Below are 23454 nucleotides of genomic sequence, written 5' to 3'. Positions count from 1 at the left end.
TCTGTGAGTGGCTATTTTTTCAGAGTAATGAAATTTTGAGGGGTTTTTGTTTTTGGTCACAAAAAGTTTATTGAAAGACTTTACATATTTTCCCCATACCATGAGTTAGTGATGCTGAAAACCTTATACTTGATTACCATTGATAATTAGGCTAATCAAAACAAGAACCCTCAAACTACACCTAGAATCATACAATTCATTCTTTTCAACTATTACAAATAACTTTGGGCCACACACACAAACACAAAAAACCAGACACAAGGGGCATATTATGTTTTGTCAATTGAGTCAGCATCAAGTTGGAATCAAAAGCAATTGATATAGTTCAAGACACATGATGTTACAAAAATTTTATACACTATCAGTCTCAGCAATCACAAATCACATTTACTTTCTAGTCATCTACAACACTTGAAAACATTATTTTATAAAACTTAACAATAAGTTGATCTTTTAATGCTATATCCAGACACACTGCATGAATTTTGCCTCTGCTGATGCACAAAACAGACAAGGAGATTTACAATACTGCTGATAAATACTGAAAATACTACCCCTTTTGTCTCGGACATGAGTACCGCGACATGAAAATGAAGTAGTTAATGTAAATAGGTCACAGTTTTCTCCCCTTAGGAGAAAAAAATCTTTTTGCAAAAAATTGAAGTGTGCTTGTGCTTTATTTATTCATTCTGTGCTCTTCCCACAACTCTGCTTATGCATATGCTAAGGATTAAGACACACGCAACACAAAATACATAATTTGTCATTTAAGCTGCCAAGGGTATCTTACCTTATCCAATATATAAATTACATTTCTAAAGTCTCGCCAATGTAGAAAACTTTGTGGTAAAACAAGATGCAAGAGTCTCTTTAAGAATTTACTTTAGGTGGACGGGGAAGAGTGTCCATGAATTTGCATATGATTGATAACATTACTTCATCTGCTCCACCTCCAATGGAAATCAACCGCATATCCCTAAAAATCAAAAGCACAAGTCAGGAGAAATATGTATCTATATATTTATCATAATGAAGGAGAAAAAAATTGTATTTACATTGCAGGATTGTCTCTGACTAGCATACATTTATTTTCAAGCTTGCCCTCATGACCAAATTTTTGGGGCATTATGCTGAAGCATTATTATGTCTGTAAACTATAAGACAAAACTGGACATTACGTGCTTGTGGATAAAGTGTGCTATATAACCAGCACAAGTTCTATACTCTTGTTAAATGTTGAAATAGGCAAAAAAAAACCCCGATATTATTTATATATACATATTTTACATAAGTTAAAAGCCCTATACTCCTTAACAAGTGAAGACCATTTTTAAATTACACCCTTTCATCTCATAAATGGCATATGACATAGCAATATGACAGCACAAAACAGACTTAACTCTTATTATACAAAAGGATTTAGGGTACTCTGCTACTTTGTTCTGGGTTGACCAAATGCAAATGTATTTCAAAGTAAACATGTTTATCAAACTAAAGGAAGATGAAGATACATTTTTGATTCTTAAAATAAAATGTCAAATGAAGCGCTTAAATTGAAATATCTTTGACTTAATTATGAATAATAATTTAAATCATGGGATGCTTAAAAAAACCCAACATAAAAAAGATAAAAATTATGTATTTAGATACAACATTTTTAAAAAGGCTAAAGCACATTCTGTCTATAGAATACCAAACTATACCTAAATTTTATTCACATTTCCTAAATTTTATTCACATTTATTCACATTGCTTAGGGAACATGCAGCAATGCATCTATAGATGAATGCTTGTGCAGCTCAAATAATTTACGATCCATTCAACAAAGTATAAGACAAAGATTTGTTTCATGCAATCACTTTGTTTCAAGCTCTCTTACCTGAAAAATCTGCTGATAAGAACTTCATTAGTATACCCCATTCCACCCCAGAACTGAAGACATTTGTCAGTAACCTGTCTTGCCAGTCGTCCAGCCTTCAGTTTGCACATCGATGCCTGCTTTGTCACATTATTGCCTTGCGAGTAGAGCACTAGGAGTGAAAAATGGTTACAGAGCTATTATTTCAAAAACAGATTCATGCAAATGTATTTTTACAGGGCACAGAAAAAAATTGGGCCATTAATTTTGCTTAGCTTAGATAACTTAAAAATCATCAGCTCAGCCTAAACAATTACTGGTACAAAACAGAATTTCAATATGCACAATACACATTTTACCATTATTAGAATTCGCTTCCTGACAAAAATGTTTAAAGTATTATCCTAATTTAACTTTGAATTCAGGATACATGTCAGGGCTTCTGCTAAGGCTAAATTCTTTGGGGTCCCAGGGACCCCTTCTTCAGATTTTTAAGGGGTCCCTGTTCTTCGCCCAAATTTGAATGGGACCCCATTGACGAAAATTGAAGGGGTCCTCCGAACTTTTAATGCGTACTGTACGCAATTTTTTGCGTAAGCAGAAGCTCTGCATGTATTATAATGCTCATATAATAAAGGTTTTAATTCTAAGCAAAAATATTTCAGGGATATAGAAAAAATAAAATAAGATGCTTTGTCTTTCATCCTTACAGGCAAGTTCTTTCTTCATCTCATGGACAGACAATTGCAATGTTGTAAGAGTGAATGTATGAGTAAGCTGTACTTACAAACAGTTCGATACAAAAGGGAACGCAGCAACTCCACTTCTGTCTCCAGTTCAGCTAATGTAAAGTGCACACACTGATTGCTCAGAACAGACTGGCCAAAAATTTTTCGGTCCCTGGTATACTTAACTGTCTCCTGGATGACTGTCTCCATTGGTACCAGTGCTATGCAGTACAAAAAAAGAAAATTGTGTGAATCCTAAGATAGAGCTATTTCACTTACATTCTTAATGCGTAAAATTACATCCAAGAAATTCAAAAGAGGATGATTGAATATTGATATCTTATAGCTCATCTGACAAATATAGGCAGGTAGACTGCTTAAGATAACTAAAGTATTAAAATGCAAATTTTAGCTTCATTACTTCAGAGTTTTATCATCATGTAATATCTTTGAATCAATAGTTTTTTTTAAATCTAAATCTTTGTGACTATAAGGTATAGCCCACAGACAATTTTCAAATTAGCTAATTTAAGGAAGATAACATGCTGTACCTCACATTAAACAGTAATGGAGCTGACATTACCGTCTCAGAGAGTACCAAACATCTACAGTGATTCTACAATTGTTTTTTTCCCGTTGTTATTATGTTTATTCCGTTCTTATTAAGTTTGTGTGTTTTTCTTTGTTTCTTTTTAGTATGCGCTTTGACCCTGCCTTTAATGGTGGAGAAAAAGCGCTTTACAAATTCAACATATTATTACTATTTTTATATATATATTTATCAAATAAACAGATAATGTTAACTTGTATTTACTAGCAGCAGCTCCCCACAACCGCTCCTCTTGAAACTGAAGCATCTGGTAGGTAAAGCCCTGCCCCTCCTCTCCAATAATGTTTGTCTGTGGTACACGAACATCCTCAAAGAACACCTGTGCTGTGTCAGAGCTCCGCATACCCAGTTTATCAATCTTCTTTGTGATCTGGATACCTAAAGAGGCAAAACAAGAAATGTTCTCTAAAGAAATGCTGTATATTCCTGGGTATAAAATGCACTATTTCATTCTTAAAAGAACTTTGTGCATTCGGATGATCCTTAGGTATAAAATAAACTAATTCAACAACCCTCAGAATTCATGGAAAAAACAGTGAATTATAAATTCTAGCCAGTATGTATATATTCTGTATGTGTTATGGTGGAAAGCAGACTGTAAGCCCTAAAATCATTGCACAGACACCTGCGCTTACATCCCTGTACATGTTTGCAGAACACACAATTCATCCCACCTGGCAAATCCATGGGTAAACAAATCAAAGACTTGTTCTGGTGTGGTAGCCCTTGCCTTGTGTTGGCCAGCAAGCACATCCAGTCAGCCTGAGTGCCATTTGTTATCCACATCTTCCCACCATTGATGATCAAGTCACCACCACGCTTCTCTGCCCTTGTCTGAATGCCTATATCAAAATAAAAAAGAGTTCATTCTGTCACTGGATTTTACATGTATGTTTTTGACAAGAGGATCGATGAACAATGCAAAAGGTGAAGACACCTGCCTTATAAACAGAGGTAATTCATAAGACTTGTCCAAGCACTGTATGCTCAAATCAAATCCAGCATAAAGATTTAAGAAGCTAATATCATAAATTAACAACTGGGAAAAATACAAAATGTCTTTCCAATCTCATATTCTGTCTTCTTTGCACATCAGTGGTGTTAGAGAATAAGGGTCAAAACACATCTACTCATGTGGAGCCTCTGCAGCACTGTTTTAAAAATGCAAAATAAAAAAAAAAGGAGGTTCAATAGATATATGCTAATTACACCTACTGTTAAGCCCATCTTTTGTCATATACTGCCAACTGTCTACTACCATGCAATAGCCTTCTTTTTTTTCAAATTATACAGTACTCTCTTTTTTACTGCTACATGATCTGATGTTAAATGAGCATGACTGTAAATAAAACAGTTCAACCCTCACTTGCAACATCTGAGCCAGCTTCTGTTTCACTTACACCTAAACATGCCACATAGTCGCCCTGAATGGATGGGGTAAGGAACTCTTTCTTCAGTTTGTCACTTCCAAATCTGAACATTGATAACAGTCAACATTATACAGAAATATTTTAAGATGAACAGATACTGTCAAAAATGCCTACATCATGTAAACAAAAGGAGATAAGCACATATAAAAGTCTAAAGAATTGTAATTCGTTTTCTGAAAAGTAATTGAAAATTATGTACTAGTAACAATGTAATGAAAAAAAAAAGCAGACAGGAATACTTGCCTGCAACATATAGTCTAAATATTTGAGTAGTACACTAATACTCTGGTACCTTGCAAGAGCTGGTGTTGCCATATCTGTTTGCACTCCAATTGCCATAGGGATGCCTCCACAATTGATATATCCTAATTCTTCTGCCATAGCTAGGCTGAAAGTATAATCAAGTCCCAGTCCACCATATTCTGCAAAAAGCAAAGAAAATAACAGTAGCATGCAAACAAGCCCAAAAGTAATAGACATGCATGTGCACATACACACATACACAAACACACACAAGCACACACATACATATGTATGAATTAACAGTTATTTGTATGTGCACACTAACTGATTCGAATTTAAAGCATAAAGTGCATCATCTTAGAGAAATTTTAAACTGATTGAAGTCTCTTTTTTTTACCTCATGTAAAGATGTAAGCAAGGAGGTGTATAGGTAATGCAAGTTCGTGATGTAAGTGTATGTGCACACACACACACACAAAATTCATAAATATGCAAACCTCGATCATGACTCATTGTGTTTTATTATAATATCAGGAAATAGGTTTCACCCTGGAAAGCTAGTCTAGTCCTGTAAACAAGTGCCACATCAAAAGAAAAATTTTAATAAATCCAGAACCCACGATCATCACTGCCTTGTTGAGAAGCTTCAATACTGCAACCTTTATGATATAATCAGACATAACAAAATGCATTCATATCTACTGACACTGATACTCTCACCAATGCATTTGCACTGACATAAAATAAATATTTTAATATGTTTACACCAACCTGTTGACTTGGTGACACCGAGGAATCCTGCTTTGCCAAGTTTCTTGAACACTGTGTGAGCAGGAAAGAAACCCTCTTGCTCCCACTCATCCACGTAAGGATTGATGTCATTGTCAATAATCTGAAGGAAGAGCAAAGACGTTTTACAAACAGCTTCATAGTTAATCTCTTGTCTTTCAGAGTCATATGGAACAACATCGTCTATAGTCTAACCCTGCCCACTATTGTGCACAAGAGAAGTTTGTCGTGGCTCGATCAGTATGCGATGAAACTGAATACAAAATCTCCGTATCTTTGTTTCGTTACTCACTATTCTAACAAATCTACTGAATGCATGTGTTTCACGCACACAGAAAGTGCACCTTAGAATCGCTACAAAGGTAAAAACTGTTAATTTTAAATCTTTAATCATTAATCGTATGGACTTTGACCAACGCACTTTACGAAGCGAATCTTTCATCTGAAGATGCTCCTCTTTGTATAAAATATCATCTCCAGGTAACGTATTGTAGAGTGGAGTAGAATGAACATTCTGTCTTCTGATAGTATTTGAAGTCGAAATAAGACAAAGCAGCAAATCTGTATCCACGAGTCTAGGTTTTGCTAGTATCGAAAACACGTAACGCAACATTATTCGTCTGCTTCAAATCCAAGATTTGGAAGGACCCACAGTGTAAACAAAATAGTCAGCGGAAAAGATTCATCTTTCCCAACCCACTTTTTCAACAAGCATTATTCATATGAGAAAATATATGTTAAAAATATATAATATAAAATTGAAATATATTTCTAGTCTAAAAGATACTTGTTTTAACTTTTAAAAATTGTAGTTTGTTTAAAAACAAGTATTAATAATTCGCACAAACAGTGGCGCTACCCTGCGAGACAGCGTTAATTGCATCTCTATCGAGATCACAACAGTAATCACAGATGGATCCAAAATATCAATCTTTCACACACTTTGAACATAATTTGGAATGTTGAAACTAATGCATATTTTACAACAATAAACAGTAAATTTTGCACGATGTGACAATTAGCTATGTGACTATCGATCATTATTACTGCAGGCTATCGAAATTATGTTGACAAGAATGTACGTTGTATGTAGATTCAAAAAAAATTATTTTAGAGATAGCCATACTAAGCACTTGTATCACGTCCGTGGTCCTAGGTGATAGTCGTAGGGCAATTAAGTGGTTGCTATAGCTTTTCGCTTATCTTGGGGCTAGCTTTTGTGAGGGCGGTGCTTTACCCCAACTACTAGACTGCTGGCAGACGATTTTTTCCAGTTAACTACTAAAACGAGGCAGTTGTGTAAAAAGCTTCCCCTTTATTCACATTCCAAATTAACTACTAAAACGAGGCAGGTGTAATCAAAGCTTCCGGTCTATTCACATTCTCTGTTTAGGCTCGCCGAGACTAACAGCGGAGAAGTTCACAAGAGGCTAAGCGTTGGTCTTGGCAAACAGACAGCAATCCACCTATACACATCTGCGCCGTGTCAAGGTCAACTAGGGGAAGTGCCTCTAACCCCTAGGTCAAACTTTGCCTTCAAATGTTGATATATTTCGACGGTCTGGCTCCTTTGATGAGGCGTTCTGCACCCCGCATTGAAATTGTTATGCTTGCCGCTGACATGAGGAAATAAAGTATCATCCCGAATCTTGAGATTTGGCAAAAGGCTCATAATTATTCACATTAGCGAGAGTAATGATTATTTCCCTTGAATGGAAAACTTCTGTACATAACTTTGTATTTTAATTACCGTTCAGAGGTTCCTGATTGTTGCAACACACACAGAGTTTAAGAAAATTTTCTCCAGGAAATCAGTGACTCGCTTCACACGGAGGAAAAGAAAAGCGAAAGCCGCGGGTAAATAAAATATATAGGGTTTCCCTTGTGAGCTCTACATTTCTAAGCTTTGAAACAATATGCCCACATAGCTCAAAAGTATTTTTAAGGTTGTTCGTATATTTTATCCGAGGCGGATTTCCTCCTCCCTAAAATATTTTCATATTCATTAATATTTTAAGTGGTCAGTGTTAGAGTAGCGCCCACTCTTTGCGGGGTCGGCGGAAGTGGTGGACCAAAACGCCATCATTTCCCCATCCACACAACCCAACGTCATGTAGGACAGGTGTACAAACATGCCCAAGAGATGATGTTCCTGGGCTGTCAAATTTACTCTTCACCTCCGATATGTACGACATGTTGACCCACGCGGGGATCAAAGCGCATGCAAGTTGCACGTGCCGCTGCGCGCATTTACAAGAAAGCCCTCTTGTTCATTTTTCTGCCATTCTGGTATGCACCCATCATCTGCCTTCCTCTAAATCTTTTCGCTGTTTTTACCGTGCGCTTCCGGTATGCTGCCATCATTTCTAACCTATTTTTGAACTATAATTCTTGGTGAACCCTCTGTCCGCTTATCGGGTGGCCTTTGTTTGTTGTTGCCGGGTAAGCCTTTGTTCTTTTCATTTCCTGCGCGTCTCGCTGAGGGAACTAAGGGGCGTCTCTTCTAGCGGCTACTGATGGATAGAATTTCTGACAAAAATTATGGACTCTGCGTGCTGTTGTTGAAAATTAATAGATAGTATTTAGTAGGAAAGTGCTTTCACCTTGAGGTGATTTCGCACTATAGGGGGAAAGGGAGGAGAGAGGAAACAGAAGTAGACGGAGAAATCCCCCCGATGCCCACCCCTGCAGACAGGTGTCACAACAGAGAGCGTTCCGAGACGAGATCTGAACCCTGAGTTTCTCATTGCATCGGTGACAAGCGAATGTTTTAACAGCTACACTACTGGGCACCCAAGTGATAGTAGATTGGCCAAGAGACAGATTTACACATTCCCTCCAACTCAGGATGTAAACTCACGGAAAGTTTTATTGCAGACTGCAACTTTTATTCCTGACCGTAATGCTGAACACATTCCCCTAAAGACGAAAGTCCGCCAGGTGACATTTCTTAGCTTTACCATATGTTGGTCTTCATGACAGGAGTTCTAGCTGTGTATGTCATTTACCAGTGAGTAGACAAACGTGGAAAAAAAAAGAACTTGCTGAATGAGAATATTGGACTCGTTTTGGGGCTGTACACTCATCACCAGCTTTTAATAACCTTGTTCATTGAACACAAACCTATTCCAGTGGAAGTTTCTCCAAAAATTCAGTGTTGGAACGTGATGGCCACATCTACACCATCAGCTACGTACTATGGTTGTCCATGAAATATGCAGATGCTTTTGAGTCTGTTGCCATTACCCAAGTCCTGAAACAAGTTAGCTAGAAAAGTTTGTTTTCTTCTTGGACCACTTGTTCACAATTTCAGTTACTGCTGTTGACATTTATAGACAGATTGATAGGGATGATGTAGATTTTCAGGTCAAAAAGTATACTTTATCTAAAGGCATATTAAACTGCCAAAAGCGACTCTGAAATTATACTAGAAAAATGTGACAGGCACTGAAGCATGGGATAACGCTTTTAGCCAGCATCCTCGCTGCCAGGAGTCACAGCCAACTCCACAAGACTCTCAGCATCCTGCTTTGAAGGACCGCCGAAGACACCTCTGATTTATTAACATTTCAGTGTTATTTTATTGAATTTCAGTTATACACACACACATCATTTGTGTTACTACCTGATTATTTTAGCAGGAATGATCAATCCAGCCCTATTTATTTTTTCACATGAAGAAGTTTTTTCTCAAATAAAAGATAGTAAATACTTTAATTTTATTACCTGTTGAAACTTAAAAGAGGATGTGTTGAATTTCGCCCCTTAAGCATTATTATTTTTAGACAATAGATGGCGGGAATTGTGATATGAGTCTGATTAAATCTTTTACAAGGTGCCTCTGGCTAGCATTATTCACGGTGGATATAGCTGTGGTACTGGTGTGTGCCGTGAAAAAAAAGTGCTTATGATTAAATCATTCCTTAAGACTAATAAACTGTTTCTCTTGATGACTGATAACGGCTCGTAATACTTAAGGAAGAAACATATGTTACGGTAGAAATCTTTAGTTATTTCAGTACATCATAAACACCCGCAATTTTTGCAGACACATGCAGCTTCCCCTAGCTGCTATAAGCAAGACGAGAAGAGATCACTCTTTCTCCGACAGCTTTAATATCCCTCGCACCTAACCACCCCCTGCCAGTGATCACGCTGTATTATTTATTACTGGGGTCACATTGGGTTATATGAGGAGAGAAGGTCTTCCTCCGCTTCGGCCTTTGCACCCTTTGACTGTCTTTGCAGCAGGCAAATAAATAGTCCTCTGACCATGACATACACCTTCAGCTCACGTCGGAGATAACGCTCAAAAAAGCTCTCAACACCACGTAAAAACCAGGTGTGGATGTACTTAAAAATAATGTCGGGGTAGGGGGTAAGAGAGTAGAGAGGGAGTGGGACTCTTTAACGAGGTCAGTAATGTAGTTCGGTTTGAAATTTTTGTACGTGTGTTCAGCGGTTTTCTAACTTTTTTTTTAACGCTAACGTTCTTACCTGGGGGCAAGCACTACACCCCTTCCCCACCCCACACACTCCAACCTTCCCGCCAGACGGTGGCGATGCGCGCGACTTCAAGTTATGTGAGATGTGCTCCATCGAACTGGTGCATACGTATTTATGTTCACAGGCGTGAAAACCCGACTTTCTTCGTCGTCGTCGGCGGCTGTGCTTCCTTGATCTTTATGGCCATCTATTCAGCTTATTTTTAGCCTCCCTCAAAAGGGGGCTATTGGGGCGGCTAAGGGAGTGGCAGTTCTGACCGAAAGAACAGATTTTTTTTTTAAATCACCTCCTCCCTCCATCGTTTTTTAAGTCACTAGGGAACTGGCACAGTCTGAGGTGATACCCCTGCTGCAAGAATTTCTACTTTGAGGACTGTTTTCAGTACCCCGGAGGATCGCAGCTGTTCGGTCTGTCTTGTTTCATTGCTGAAGTTGGGTGTGTACCCCACCGACAGTTGCTTTGCTGCGAACTGTTTTTTCTGTGACCTGATTTTCCATTACTAGAATCCTCGTAATGTCTATAACAGTCTTATCTTCCACGTAAGTCTGCAAGCTCCGTCTAGTCACAGCTTTTCTTGAAACTGTTTCTAAAACACCCTCGTTTACCACGTTTGTGTACACACACACAAACATACAAACATACACCGCTGGGTCTTTTGTAACCAGTTTGGCCAAAGTAAAAAGAAGCTGTAAAACCCGAAGCAGAAAAGAAACAAGAAATATTTTCTTTGTGCTTCAGGTTTTACAGCTTATTTGATGGAAGGAGTGAGACAATTTAGATGATATAGATTATGCAATAGTTTTTAAAGAGTCAAGCCTTGCTAGATCGTGCATGATCACGAGAGCAGGGGTTCACAACTTGACCCGTTCAACCATCTCTGGGTCGTCCCGATCTCCGAGTGACATCAGCCTGGCTGAGCCGCTAACGAAGGCTTATTGAGCAGCGACTCATCATCTCGTGCACTGATGTCTGACGTGCCAGCGCCTGACGCCCTGCCGGACTGATGAGCTCTCACGAGCTCAGGTCCAGCAAAAACTACCTGAGGCATCATGAAGACAACATTCCAGTCATTTCGATGTGTATGTATGTCAATGTGGGGAGTGTGTAACACCTTTCATGTAAATGTGAATGATTGTGCGTGCAGATGTGTATGTGTATATAAATGTTTGTGGAAGATGCGCGCGAATGAGTTTGTGTTTTTAAATGTGTGCGTGTAGGTATAAATATGTATTTGTGTTTGTTCTAGCTTTCAAAAGTAATCGACTAAAGAAAGAGTGGATGGATGAACAAAAATAACCTGATAATAAATAGTTCAGATCTTCTCACTAATAAAAGAGAGAAAATTTAGTATAACACCCGTCAACCGACCAAACATAATTATATGACTGCTGACGGGTGTAAAGAACTGTTAAAACTGATAAAAACGGGGCATCCGTTCTACACTTTCTCAGCCATCACGGACACCGCTGACAAGCCCTGAATAGTTTCCTTCATACGATTGAAGAAAAGAATTGGCACTGCTTTTGTATACTCAATGCTAAACGTTTGACAGAGCCAGTCTATTAAAAGCGCGCTCGCAGCCAGGTGAGGGCCAGGTGTCAGGGCAATGGCTGTATGTGAGCCCTCCGATCAGCAGGTACAAAAATGTTCAGACAACGTGTTGTTTGTTGTGCAGATCACCGATCACATGATCTCTAATGTGTTAAAGTTTCTTTTCTCATTCTGTCTGTGTGTGACCGTGTCTATATATCACTCCTGTAGACAAATTTGGAAGGCTGTAAATGCCTGGTAAACCCTTCCACGTACTGAATAGAGATCGAAATTATGAGGCTATAGCTGTTGATTGTCATCTCTTATCAGTAATCAAATACAGTCCGCACAGCGGTTGTCAAAAATCTTGCGGTCGGTGTCTCCCTTAAACGCGATTCCGATACAACACAGAACAAGCGATCGCAAGTGCAACAGTACACAGGTAGGGGCTATTAGCTGCTCAACACTCAATCCCAAGCGTCACCCCTCCCGAGCACCGTTCACTCGCTTCACCCGCCCACCTGTGCCCTCCGTGACCCACAAAGCGGGGCTTGGCGACCGGTCTGATACCTGCAAGGCATGGGGAAGTCGTCAGCCCCTCACACAGTCACACTGCTCGGGGCGGCCACCGAATCTTTGGACACACCTACCCACCCTCCAGGACAGAGCCCCTTCCAGTAGATTCGTAATCCCTGCGGGGCCCCTTTCTAGTCTCGCGGTGTTTGGCGATACGCCGCGACAGGTAGGAGCGAGGTGGGGATTACACCCTTGATTGGTTTTCCGCTTGGTTAACCGCCTAGAGGAGGGAGTCAGACGAGACTGTCGTGTATCGGCGAGGAGGAACTTTCATGGGCGAGGAAAGAAGAATCGCAGCAGATCCAGTCGTCAAGTCTTGGACTCGCACGGGGTCAGTGCAAGTGCTGCTGGGATAGGGTCGCGAATCAATACTTTCTCGACTTTTCTCGCGAGGAGGGTGTGTGTTTGTGAGGTTGGGGGGGAGACAAGGGAACGAACCGCTCTGTGTGGGGAAGTGGTTGTTGACTACGGCAGTTTACGAACGCTCCCCGCGACATGAAACAGTTGTTGGGATAATTTTCCCCTCCCGCAGTTTTCTCTGTTCGTTGTTGGCAGTCGTGGCGTCCAGACTTCGAGACAGGAGGGATCGCAGTGGATCTGTTCTCAAACCGTTCTTTGAAGAGAAGCTTGGAGTTGAACCGTTCGCTCCCTATTCTGTGCAGACTGACAGCGGGACCTCGGCGTCCCTTTGTGAAAATCCTGGCTTTGATGTTTCACGTGCAGCTGCACGTGGGATCGGTACACAGAGGACGTCACAGTGGTGAGTGTTGGAGTAAGAAAGTGGCTGTAAGATTGGTCGAGTGGAGGGTTGATGTCCACAGTCTGCAAACTTTTGATTTTGATTAGGATAAGCTTTGTTTCGTGTAGAAAAGAACAGTGGTGGTAGGTACTTGAATGACGTCATAGCTTTAGGATTGGAGTAAGAGAAAAGAGTGTATGTGTGTGTGTTGGGGGTGGAGAGGCGTGTACACCGAAGACGGGTTTGTATTTCGGTAAGCAGAGTTTACACGGGAAAAAATCTGCACATCGTATACATGAGTTTCTAAAAGACAGTTGTCGAAATGTGGAAGTGGGGATATTCTACAGTAGATATTCAACAATTTTATCCAGTTAAGGACTTTAAGGGCCACTTTCTGCTTCAAGGCAGTAGCATTGGCCCTTCAAGAAAAGCGAGAAGTCTTTGTAGGGAAGAACCATTGCCTCACGTGATATAGTCAACTGCCATATCTACTTGACCCCTTCCCTGGCTAGAAGAAGTTTGCTATTAGCGAAATATAAACTTATCGTCAGTTGAAAGCATATGTTGCTTGTGATGTTTATTATTTATTGTACAAATTAGAGTCTGAACTTAAATAAGCATTTATTTGCATAGTTATCTTTTATTATTATCGTCCCAGAAAAAAAATATCCAATTATTTTACGTAATCTTAAATATACATATATACAATATATGTTATGTTTTATTATTTACCAGTTTCAAACAGTATTTACATCCTGTTACTGTAAAAAACGAATGTGAATTCGCCTCTTAAACAATCTGGGCTCCATCTTCGAAGGCTTTTTATTTCTCTGCCTGTAGAAAGTAGCTTCTGGCATATTCATCTGTCAGTCCGGTATTCAGATTTTCTAGGTCAGAACTAAATATGACTAAACATCTTCATCTGTAAGCCTGAAGCATTTCTGCGCTTTTAGTGTTTAAAAAAAAATTGTCACCGTTCAAACGCACGTCGCCCGCATAACTGATGTTAATAACACTTGCTCGTAGCTACTTACTTACTGTTACTATGTGGACTGTTTCTCTCTTATTCTTCTTATTCTGTCTCTTATTCTTCATCGGCATCACAGGAAGAGTTTAGTGTTGTACCTCGATACGTCTACCTTGTGAAGGCCTCGGCCAATAGAAAAGCTGAGACCATATATTAATTAGGCATATTTGTGTACAAGCATTTTACAAAGTTGACCTTTTCCTGTGCATGATGTTTGTATCTCGAGAACAGAAGGACAGTATTCATACCCAGATGTGACAATGACAATTCTTTATTAAGGAAATTATTTTTAGAAAATGATTTTTTCCATTGAGCTCTCGTCCTCTTCGGGGATGTGAAGAAGCAGTAGCGTGTTGTGTCCATCATTAGAATAAAAAGAATTTTGTCTCCACTTGTCCTTTAAAGCTTTTGTTGCTGCTAACCTTTAAACAGATATACTCATGGTTTATACGTAGTCTTAATCAATTTTCGTAATCATTAATACAAAGTGACTACGCGAGAATATTTGCATCAACAGGAGCAATGTAAGCTGCTGTGATTGGAGCGAGTACGTGTGCACTGGGCCACGTGACGGAGGCGTCAGATGGGGGCGAGGGAGGAGGTGGTCCGATGGGATGTTGGTGCGATGGCTGTAACCGAGCCAGCGGTGGGCAGATGGTAGGGAGGGGGACATCGCGAGCAAAAGATCTCCGATCGCACAGCATCTGTTGACAGAGGGGAGCTGCTATCCTCAGACAGTTGCTGACGACGTGAAACTCCTAAAAGCGGGGGCCAGCAGAGGGCGCAGTATGTCGCAGCTCGGGCTCGCCATCTGTGGCGGTGGTAGAATCTTTTATTGCGGCAACAGTTCGATCCCCGTGATCAGTGTCCGTAGCAGACCGCGGCTTGTCAGCGCACCTCGCATGCCTTATTTACACAGGAGCGCGGAACACTCGTCGATAGTCGAGACCTAAGACAATTACATACATATCAATTATTTACACACACTGTCCTGAACTTGCTTAAGGCACGCCGACTTACAGTTCTTGAAATTCGCGCATGTCTCGTTTGAAGACTTGAAGAAAAACATAGGAGTGACTAGTTGACGATTTACCTTGATTTACTGACAACTTTTAAGTAAAATAAATGCGATGATGAGCAGGTGTAGAGGACGCGAATTAATGGTTAAGCAACATTTTTGTTCCCGAAGACTTGATCACCAACCGGTTGGGTACCCTTGTGACGTAGCATACCCCAGTTGTGGGGTGTGTTTGTGACTGACTAGAACGTAGGGTAACGTGAGGGAGATACGGGTACCGCTGGCCCCGAGATAAGTTGTCCATAACTCCTCACTTGTCAGGGACAGTAAGGTCAGGAACTACGTTGATCTTTACTTTGAATATGTGCAAGTGAGGAGCAAGCAAGTATGAAGGATTTTAGAACTCACTACAAGAACAGGTTGTTAATTTGAGGCACCTGTGGCTGTTGGAACAGGGTACCATCAGTGTTATTGTGTTACAGCAAAGACACTTATTGTTCTCTATTCTGTGGCAGAGACTGGTTTGTTTGAGGTGGTTCAACGGGTGAGTTGTTTACTCAGCAGACTTGAACATGCGACGTTGATATTTATGATCGGCAGACCGTGCAGGTTGTTCAAGCGTGTCGCCTGGTGTGTAAACGGTAACATATGTTCTACAACTAGGTGCACGCACACCATCTATCCACCCACACACACAACCACACAAAGAGTTTGGAGCTATTCGTCAAGACATGCTTTCTCCTGATTTTTCTACATCGTTTCTCGTTTCTCTTCCTAGCTCCAGTGTCACTTTTGGTATCCACAGAACTTTTAGTATCTTGATTTGTCTGAGGTGTTGTGGCTGTGTCACACTGGAGCACGGCGATCTGCTCATGTTGCAATCACTGGAAACTGTGACACCTTCGGGACGGTTGGCTTACTGGTTGGTTTATTTAGTAGGAAAGTGCTTCAACCTTGATTTCGCACTATGGGGGTAGAGGGACAGGGGAGGAAACCGGAGTACCCAGAGAAAAACCCCGAAGCACAGCCTTGCGAACAGGTGTCCCATACAGAGAGTGTCCTGAGACGAGATCTGAACCCTGAGCCTCTCACTGCAGTCGTGACTACCTGGTGGCCCGTGTTGGCTCACGAGACACCGAGGGCTTAGCTCCAGTGCTCGAGGTCCGGTCGAACACAGATGGGAGTGAGGTCAAGGGTGAAAATGGAACAACAGAAGGATTTCACGAGATCAGTGTGCGAGTCAATAATCTAATGTGTGTTTGTGTGGGAGAGAGAGATGTGGGGTGGGGGAAGTGTAAGATATTTTGATCCAGTTTCACTGATACTCGACTTAGAGGCGTTATGCGCTTTGATTGGTTGCTTAACATTATAATACTTCTGCTTTTCATTTTACAAAAAAAAATAATGTTAAAAATAGTAGGGTTGATGCGATGGACAAGTAATTTGATAAGCATGCTAACTGAGATTATGCGGAGCGGAGAAGTGAGAAGAGGAAAAGTCAGCGAGACCGATTAGACCCCCCTCTAAAGACGTCCCTGACACCTTCTTACACAATCAGCTCTCCACCCTCCCTTAGTCAGCCACTTTGCCAAGTGCAAGTACCGCTCTGCAGCACTCGGTGTCACACACGACGTCTCCACCTCAGCGGTTGACGCGACGCAAGTGGCGATCAACGAGCAGACGACAGGCCGAACTACCAAAGATATCACAACCTACTGAGGTATCTGGAGCTGGGCTGACAGCGGTAGTCGCAGGATTACGTGAGGAAGAGGCAACGTGCCGGACACCACGTGATCACGTCGTCCACGGGAAGTACTGCTGAGCTGCACTCGTCCACCTTGCTGACCTGCATAAGGGGTGAAGAAGTAGAGGGATATTGGCGCCTGATATCTGTCTCCGGGGGGCGTAGTGTAGTCATGGACGTGTATAGGTGGACTGCTGTCTGTCTGCCGAGACCAACGCTTAGCCTCTCCGCTATTAGTCTCGGCGAGCTTAAACAAAGAATGTGACTAAACCGGAAGCTTTGTAGTCTCATGCCTCGTTTTAGTAGTTAACTGGAAAAAATCATGGTGTAGTGGTTAAGACACTCGCATGCCACTACTGCAAGGCTAGGACTTGGGTTCAGATCTTTCTTTCGACAATCTTACAAAAATAAGCTGACAAAACTCTCCTAGTGATTTTTTTCTTCCTAGTATTATTATTTCTTCGCGGAACGACATAACTTTTTTTCTGGAAAGTACGAGAGGTTTTGTCTTAGTCGGGGTTAGACATTCACGTCTTCTTCATCCTTTTTTGGAACTTAAAGGGCAGAAATCCTTTTTTATGATTACTGGGCTGAGCTGGTGACATTACACTGTTTGCCAAAACTCTAAACGAATAGCCTTCTTACTAACATCATTGTGCAAATAGGAGCGTCGTTGAACGAGGCTTATTTTATTTTGTTTTTGTGTTTTTAAACATTTTTGTGCAGAATAATGTTCCTAAGCACTCTAGGAGACCTCCCTGGTTATAAAGCTGTCCCAGACCCTCTATAGTTATAAAGCAGAGTTCAGGGTTAAAAATGTACAAAGAATTGACACAAAAAAAAAAAATAAATAAAAAAATCGAAAGGTTAAATAACAAAGTAATATCCACGGGATCTCGACATCGATTCGTAACTATGGAGACAAGTCGCTTTCATTTGATTTCCCCATTTTGCCCCGAGGGCAGCGACTTATTCTCGATTAATAAGTATGTACCCCAGGGAGGTTCGTCCACATGGCAGGGAAATAGCGTGTGAGTTGATCATATTGGCATCACACGCCTGGATAAAGAAGTTGTCTTTTTTTTTCCCTCGCCCTGTTTGACAAGCACAAAACCACATTTTATGACCCTTGACCCGGGCATCGATCTATTAAAAATCCGGGAAAATATTTGTCAACCGACCCGGTGTCGGAAGCATACTAAACATTCAGTGGGCCAGTGTAGCAAACTGTAGTCTACAAAAAATAAAACCCCAAAGCAAACAAAATCCGAAATAACTCACCGAAGAAAAAGGAGGTTGTTGTAAAATGGCGGGTTTTCTTTTTCTTTGAAACATTACCTTGTCCTCCCTTCTCCTTACACAAGCACAATGCACAGCCTCGCAGATGATACAACAGACGACAGACACCTGTTGGAAGACACAAGAGATAGGGAGTAGGAGGGAGGAGAAAGATAAATTGAGGGAATGTCGGAGTAGATAAAGACGAGATGAGGGAGTTTAATAATAATAATAATAATAATAATAATAATAATAATAATAAATAATAATAATAATAGACAAAAATCGGTGTATCCTGATGCAAGCGAAGAAATTATGTGAAAATTAGGTTAACACCTCCAACCCCTCCATACCTTTATTCTCATGAAGTAGAACTCCAGTTCGTGTGCACCTGTTCCTCTCGTGAAGGTGCAGGATGTAAGCGAGGTGCAGGTGACCGGTCACCACACAGATCAGCGCTCTTGTCAGGATGAGTGTGTGTCATAAAGGTGTGACATCTGGTCACAGAACAATGCAAACGGTTCTTGTTCTGTTTCTGAAATAATTGTGCACTTTACAATATGCTCAAAACATTTACAGGTGTCTTTCCATGCATTATGGTGTAGACCCTGGTATAGACACTAATGGAGGATGTAGTGGATTGTGGGATTATAGATTGTGGTGTAGGTTGTGGTATGGATTGCGGTGTAAGACTATGGCGGAGATTGTTGTATAATATGTCATACAGTGTTGTTGTCTGTGGTGTGAGGACATGGTTTGCAGTCTGTCATGTAGTTTATGGTGTAGTCTGTGTCGTAGGATAAAGGAGTAAGTGTCATTGTGATTGACACTACAATGAAAATTATGATGTGGACTGAGGGGCAGAGTCGGCGAGGTTGCCACGAAAGATTATGTACAGTTAGTAGATTTTTTTCTTCTTGTTTGCTAGCGTTGCCGTGTGAATGTCCTGTGAAGATTGCCCTTTGATCTTTTATCTCATACGAGCTCCAACACTCGTCAACCGACGATCTTTCGTCCGAAGAAGAACATCAGCATATTCTAGAACTACTTTTATGGCAGGGGTGGAGGAGAGGCAATAACTTGACCCCACTCTTACTCTAACCCTAACCCCCAAAATAGGGGCTGACACACATATAAATTAACAGGTTCTGATAAAGGTGAATTCATGAGCGTTTGTGAGCTGAACTATTTTGTTGCTAGTCTTACCGTTGGACACGTAACAAGGTATGTTTATTTGTAAGTAGGAAATCAACAAAAACAAAAGACAGATGACATTGTGCTGAGTGAAATCGATCTTTTTCAGATCGTGCTGGGATTCTGCTTTGTGGTCAGGCGCTTATAAATAAATAAACAAAGAAACCCATTAATAAATAACATTTAATCGCCACACTGGCAAAATATGCGAAAGCAAACATTCCGCACCAACTTCAAATAAATAGATTAATAAATAAAATTTAATCATAATACAAAGAGAGAAATAAGATATTCAAAAGCAGACACTCCGAAATCCACACCTGCAGTAGTTCAGAAGTACGGAAAAAAAAATTAAAAAAAAGTTCCTGGGTGTTTTCAAGAGGTGGAAACACTTGTTTGCGGACAGAGTGTAAATCAAAAGTGCAAACTGCACGAGGTAAATGATCTGGCTTGTCAGGTGCACAACGAGGACGACACTTAACGTATTACCTGAGGGTACTACGTTGTGGCCACGTTGCCAAAATCGAAGGTTGCTGTCATCCTATACACCACCCCCGTCCTCTCATTCCTCCTTCCGCGTGACATGACACACACGTCACACGTACACCCGTTTCTGCGTGTCAACACCTACATGCTACCCACGTGACTGCAAGAAACTGTCAGCCGAAGTTTAATTTTTGCTTTGCCGTTGATTGATGGCGCGTCTCAAGTTTAACCTTTTACCTGGCTGTGTTTGTCGTCTGTGGATGTCACCTGTACCTGCAGCTGCCACTCTGTCTGCGGAGGAGGAACAACAGCGAGGATTAAATAAACAATAAGTAGATCGGTGCCAGCCTGCTACAATGTTTGTGCCTGACCTCTGTTTGCTTCCAATCGAAGAATAGTTGGAGACTCACGTTATCCTTCCATCCATTTCAGACATCCTGATTGAAAAAAAAAAAAAAATCACGTACCCGAGAGACGATCTCTCTCTCTCTCACTCACACACACTGACAGACGAGATTGAACAAAACTACGACGAATGGATGTCGTCTTCTTTTTTCTTGTGGTCTTCATTCTGTTCTTTTCTTCTTGTTTTGTTTTTATGTTTTTGCACGCGCACGTCGTTGCTCGTGGGTATTTATTTTGTGTGAGTGGGTTTATGTTCATGTGATTGCGCGCGCGCATGTGTATGTATGTGATTCATGTATGTATTCGTGTGTAGGGGTGTCTATGTTTATGTATGCGTGTATTCGTGTACACCTGTGTGTGTGTGTGCCCTTGTGACCCTTGTCAGCAGTATCCCCTCCACTGTACCGGTATCAAGACAGACAACTCCAGGTCTATCGCTACACGTCACACGTCCCGCAAACGACAGCCTCGTGCACCTGCAGCCTTATCAACAGATTAGCTTTTTTGGGGGCTCTCTTTCAAAAATATCTCTCCCTCTTTGTCTCTCTCTCACTCACACACACACTCACTCACACACACACACACACGCAACACACACACACAAAGTAGTTCATGTGGTGCCAACTCGTGACTGGGCAAATTGTTCCAAGTTTTGCAGCCTGCGGGGTAGGAACAAAGAACATGTTCGTGAACATGTAAGCCACATAATTTGTTTCTTCTTTTCTAGTCCTTAAAAGCATTTTTTTAATTTAATTTTTTTTTAATTTTTGGCATCGAGAAGAGGATGGTTGGTGGGGGTTGTTAAAACGCAGCCTGGATGGAGCCAGTGAAAGCAGCAGACAGGAGTGTTGCAGACAACAAGGACTATCTCCTGAAACTTGCCTTCATGTCTGCTCACTATATAATCACGAAAACACACACTTGAAGATATAATTTGGTGATTTAGTGCAGTAGAACTTCTTGCTATCTGGAAGTTTAACTGGGCCCCCGCAAGTCGTCTGCTACAGCAGGCTGATTAGAGTGAGTTGAGATGAATTCATTTTATGACAAGGTGAAAGAAATGTCAGACATCTTTACATATTTTCTGATTTTACAGACGTCTTTACTAACTGTCGTGTAGATACAGTTTCCTCACGCATATTCGTTTTTGCCGGCCTGTCCGTTCATCTCCATACTTTTGTCTGTCCATCCGTTCACCTAGCGGAGTAATGATATAAAAAAAAATCAAAGACGCTCATTCTTTCTTCTGTTTCTTTATGCACTTTTCTGTCGTTTTTTTCTGTTGGTCCATTTGTCGATCAGTTTATTTATGTGAGATTTGAGTGTCTTACAAACAGATTTCAGTCTTTTGCAATGTTGTGGAAAGCTTTGAATCCAGTAAATGGATTTCAACAAAACTCTCAGTTGTTGACTGTAGTGAGGTCTGCCGGTTCGTTTAGTTTCTTTTAACATTTCCGTTTGCTTAATTGAAGGCCTGCTTGCCAATAAAGCAAACAACAGCTAACTCCGTGTTCACGTTTCTCCAGACCTTGAAGGCAATCAAGTTCTGCTTTTATCGCCTTTGTTCGATATTTTTCTTTCCTTCACATGCTTAACGTTTTTCTTTCTTTCCTTCACATGCTTAACGTTTTTCAGTCTTTCCTTCACATCCTTAACGTTTTTCTTTCTTTCTTCTTTGAGTTTTTCTTTCTTTCACTCTTTTTTAATTCAGTAAACATTCTTTATTATCTACTTCAGTAAAAAAAAAACAAAAAAAAAACCCATAAAGAGATATTTGAAACACACGGAGCGCGGTATCTGGGTTAGGAATTCCGGGAGGGAGAGAGAGAATGGTGCAAGCATGCATTCACACTTATTTCCTTTTCTGCGAGAAGTTTTAACTGTCGTGGCTCCGCTAAAATCTGACAGACTTACTAATACTTTGATGTTCTATAGAGCTTCATTTGTTTAGTGACCTTTACAAGCTGTTTTGTTTGCTGTCGGTACAAACATGCAGACAACAACTACTAATGCCGTATGCTTTTCTTCGCCGTAATAAGATTACTGTTGAATGGCTGAAACCCAATCATAGTTTTTTTTACATCCTTTTAAATCGAAAAAAAAACTGTTAGTGAAATTATGCCGCCCTGTGCGAAACCTCGTGTCAGCATTTCAGCCCGAGAGAACACGAGAAACAGATTTATTCACCGCCTACACCTAGCTCCGGTTGTCAGTATTAATGTGACTGTTTTTCCTACATTACTTTTTTGGAGATTGCAGAGAAAATGTTGTCTTGATGTTAAGGCATGGCCATAATGTCAAGTGACATTGATATACAATTCAGTCTTCATTACGACCAACTACCCCCTTCTCTCGTTCCATGTAGTTGATGCTTAATGGCGTGAGTGTGACGAGATGGCTTTCTCCCTTCCCCTACCTTTTTTTTTTTTTTTTCTCTCATTCGAGCCTCAGAGATGTAATTTGGGTCCCTTCGAGTCTTACGCTTTCCTGTCAGCAGTCGCACGTAGGCACGAGCACGCCACCCACTGCACTATTGCCCAGATACAGCTTGTTGTGTCAACATGGAGTGTCACTGATACTGTCAAATGTCATTTTACTTTCCTCACAAACTTTTGTTGAGACGTCCTCTCGATTTACTAAGCTTTCCTAGTGACAATTCTACTACTCTCTCCCCTCACCCTTCATCCCTTACCCCCTTTTTTACTGGCAGGGGGAATCTCCCTCCCTATGGATATGTTTGCATTTAATCTCTCTCTCTGTATAATAGTATAATATTTCTATATATAAAATATTTTTAGATAAATTTTTCTAGTCACAGGTCAGAGCGAACTGCCGACTTTATGGCTAGAAACTTTACGAACCATGCAACAGGCTAGGCCATTCTCTCTCTCTCCATGGATATATAAACTTCAGTCATATATATATATACAAACACTCTACACCTAGCAATATATCTGTTATGTTTATGAACTGCTTACTTTGTGAGCAGCTTGTTCGCCATTCCATCCTCTGTGTGGTCTGATGCAAGAAAGCATTGTCCTCTCCTCCAACACACACCTTCCCCACGGAAGTTGTGATAACAATCTCGTAATCACACTACACGGCGAGTATTTATTTTAGTAGATATCAAAGGCTAAACAGTTTCTTGGGGAAAACCCGCAGTTTACTCACGTGAGAGAGAGAGAGGGAGGGAGGGTGGGAGGCTGTGACTGTTTCACATTTTTTTTTTTTTAACGAATCTTTCCCCCTTCTCCTAACCCTTTACCTGCGTAGGTCACCGCGTCCCAAATATT

At 40.8% G+C, this 23454-nt stretch overlaps 1 protein-coding gene and 1 long non-coding RNA gene across 2 annotated transcripts; both read right to left on the bottom strand.

Annotated features, from left to right (window-relative positions):
* Positions 1–256: 256 nt before the first annotated feature.
* Positions 257–6317, bottom strand: LOC112556676 (probable acyl-CoA dehydrogenase 6). The gene is made up of 9 exons (XM_025225897.1): positions 6080–6317; positions 5641–5761; positions 4919–5048; positions 4563–4669; positions 3871–4038; positions 3401–3574; positions 2646–2807; positions 1880–2030; positions 257–976 (listed from the first exon to the last, which is right to left on the bottom strand). Exons 1-9 carry the CDS (start codon positions 6269–6271, stop codon positions 871–873), a joined length of 1311 nt encoding a protein of 436 aa, XP_025081682.1. The 5' UTR covers positions 6272–6317; the 3' UTR covers positions 257–870.
* An 11806-nt stretch (positions 6318–18123) lies between these two features.
* LOC112557136 lies at positions 18124–23346 on the bottom strand. Its single transcript, XR_003097899.1, has 3 exons — positions 23140–23346; positions 18430–18573; positions 18124–18205 (listed from the first exon to the last, which is right to left on the bottom strand). It is a non-coding gene; the product is annotated as an uncharacterized LOC112557136 (long non-coding RNA).
* Between the last annotated feature and the right edge of the window lie 108 nt (positions 23347–23454).

Source organism: Pomacea canaliculata, linkage group LG2 (genome assembly GCF_003073045.1).
Source record: "Pomacea canaliculata isolate SZHN2017 linkage group LG2, ASM307304v1, whole genome shotgun sequence".
NCBI classification, from domain to species: domain Eukaryota; kingdom Metazoa; phylum Mollusca; class Gastropoda; order Architaenioglossa; family Ampullariidae; genus Pomacea; species Pomacea canaliculata.
The sequence above is the reverse complement of the archived record's forward strand: the minus strand, read 5'-3'. Positions and strand labels throughout refer to the sequence as shown.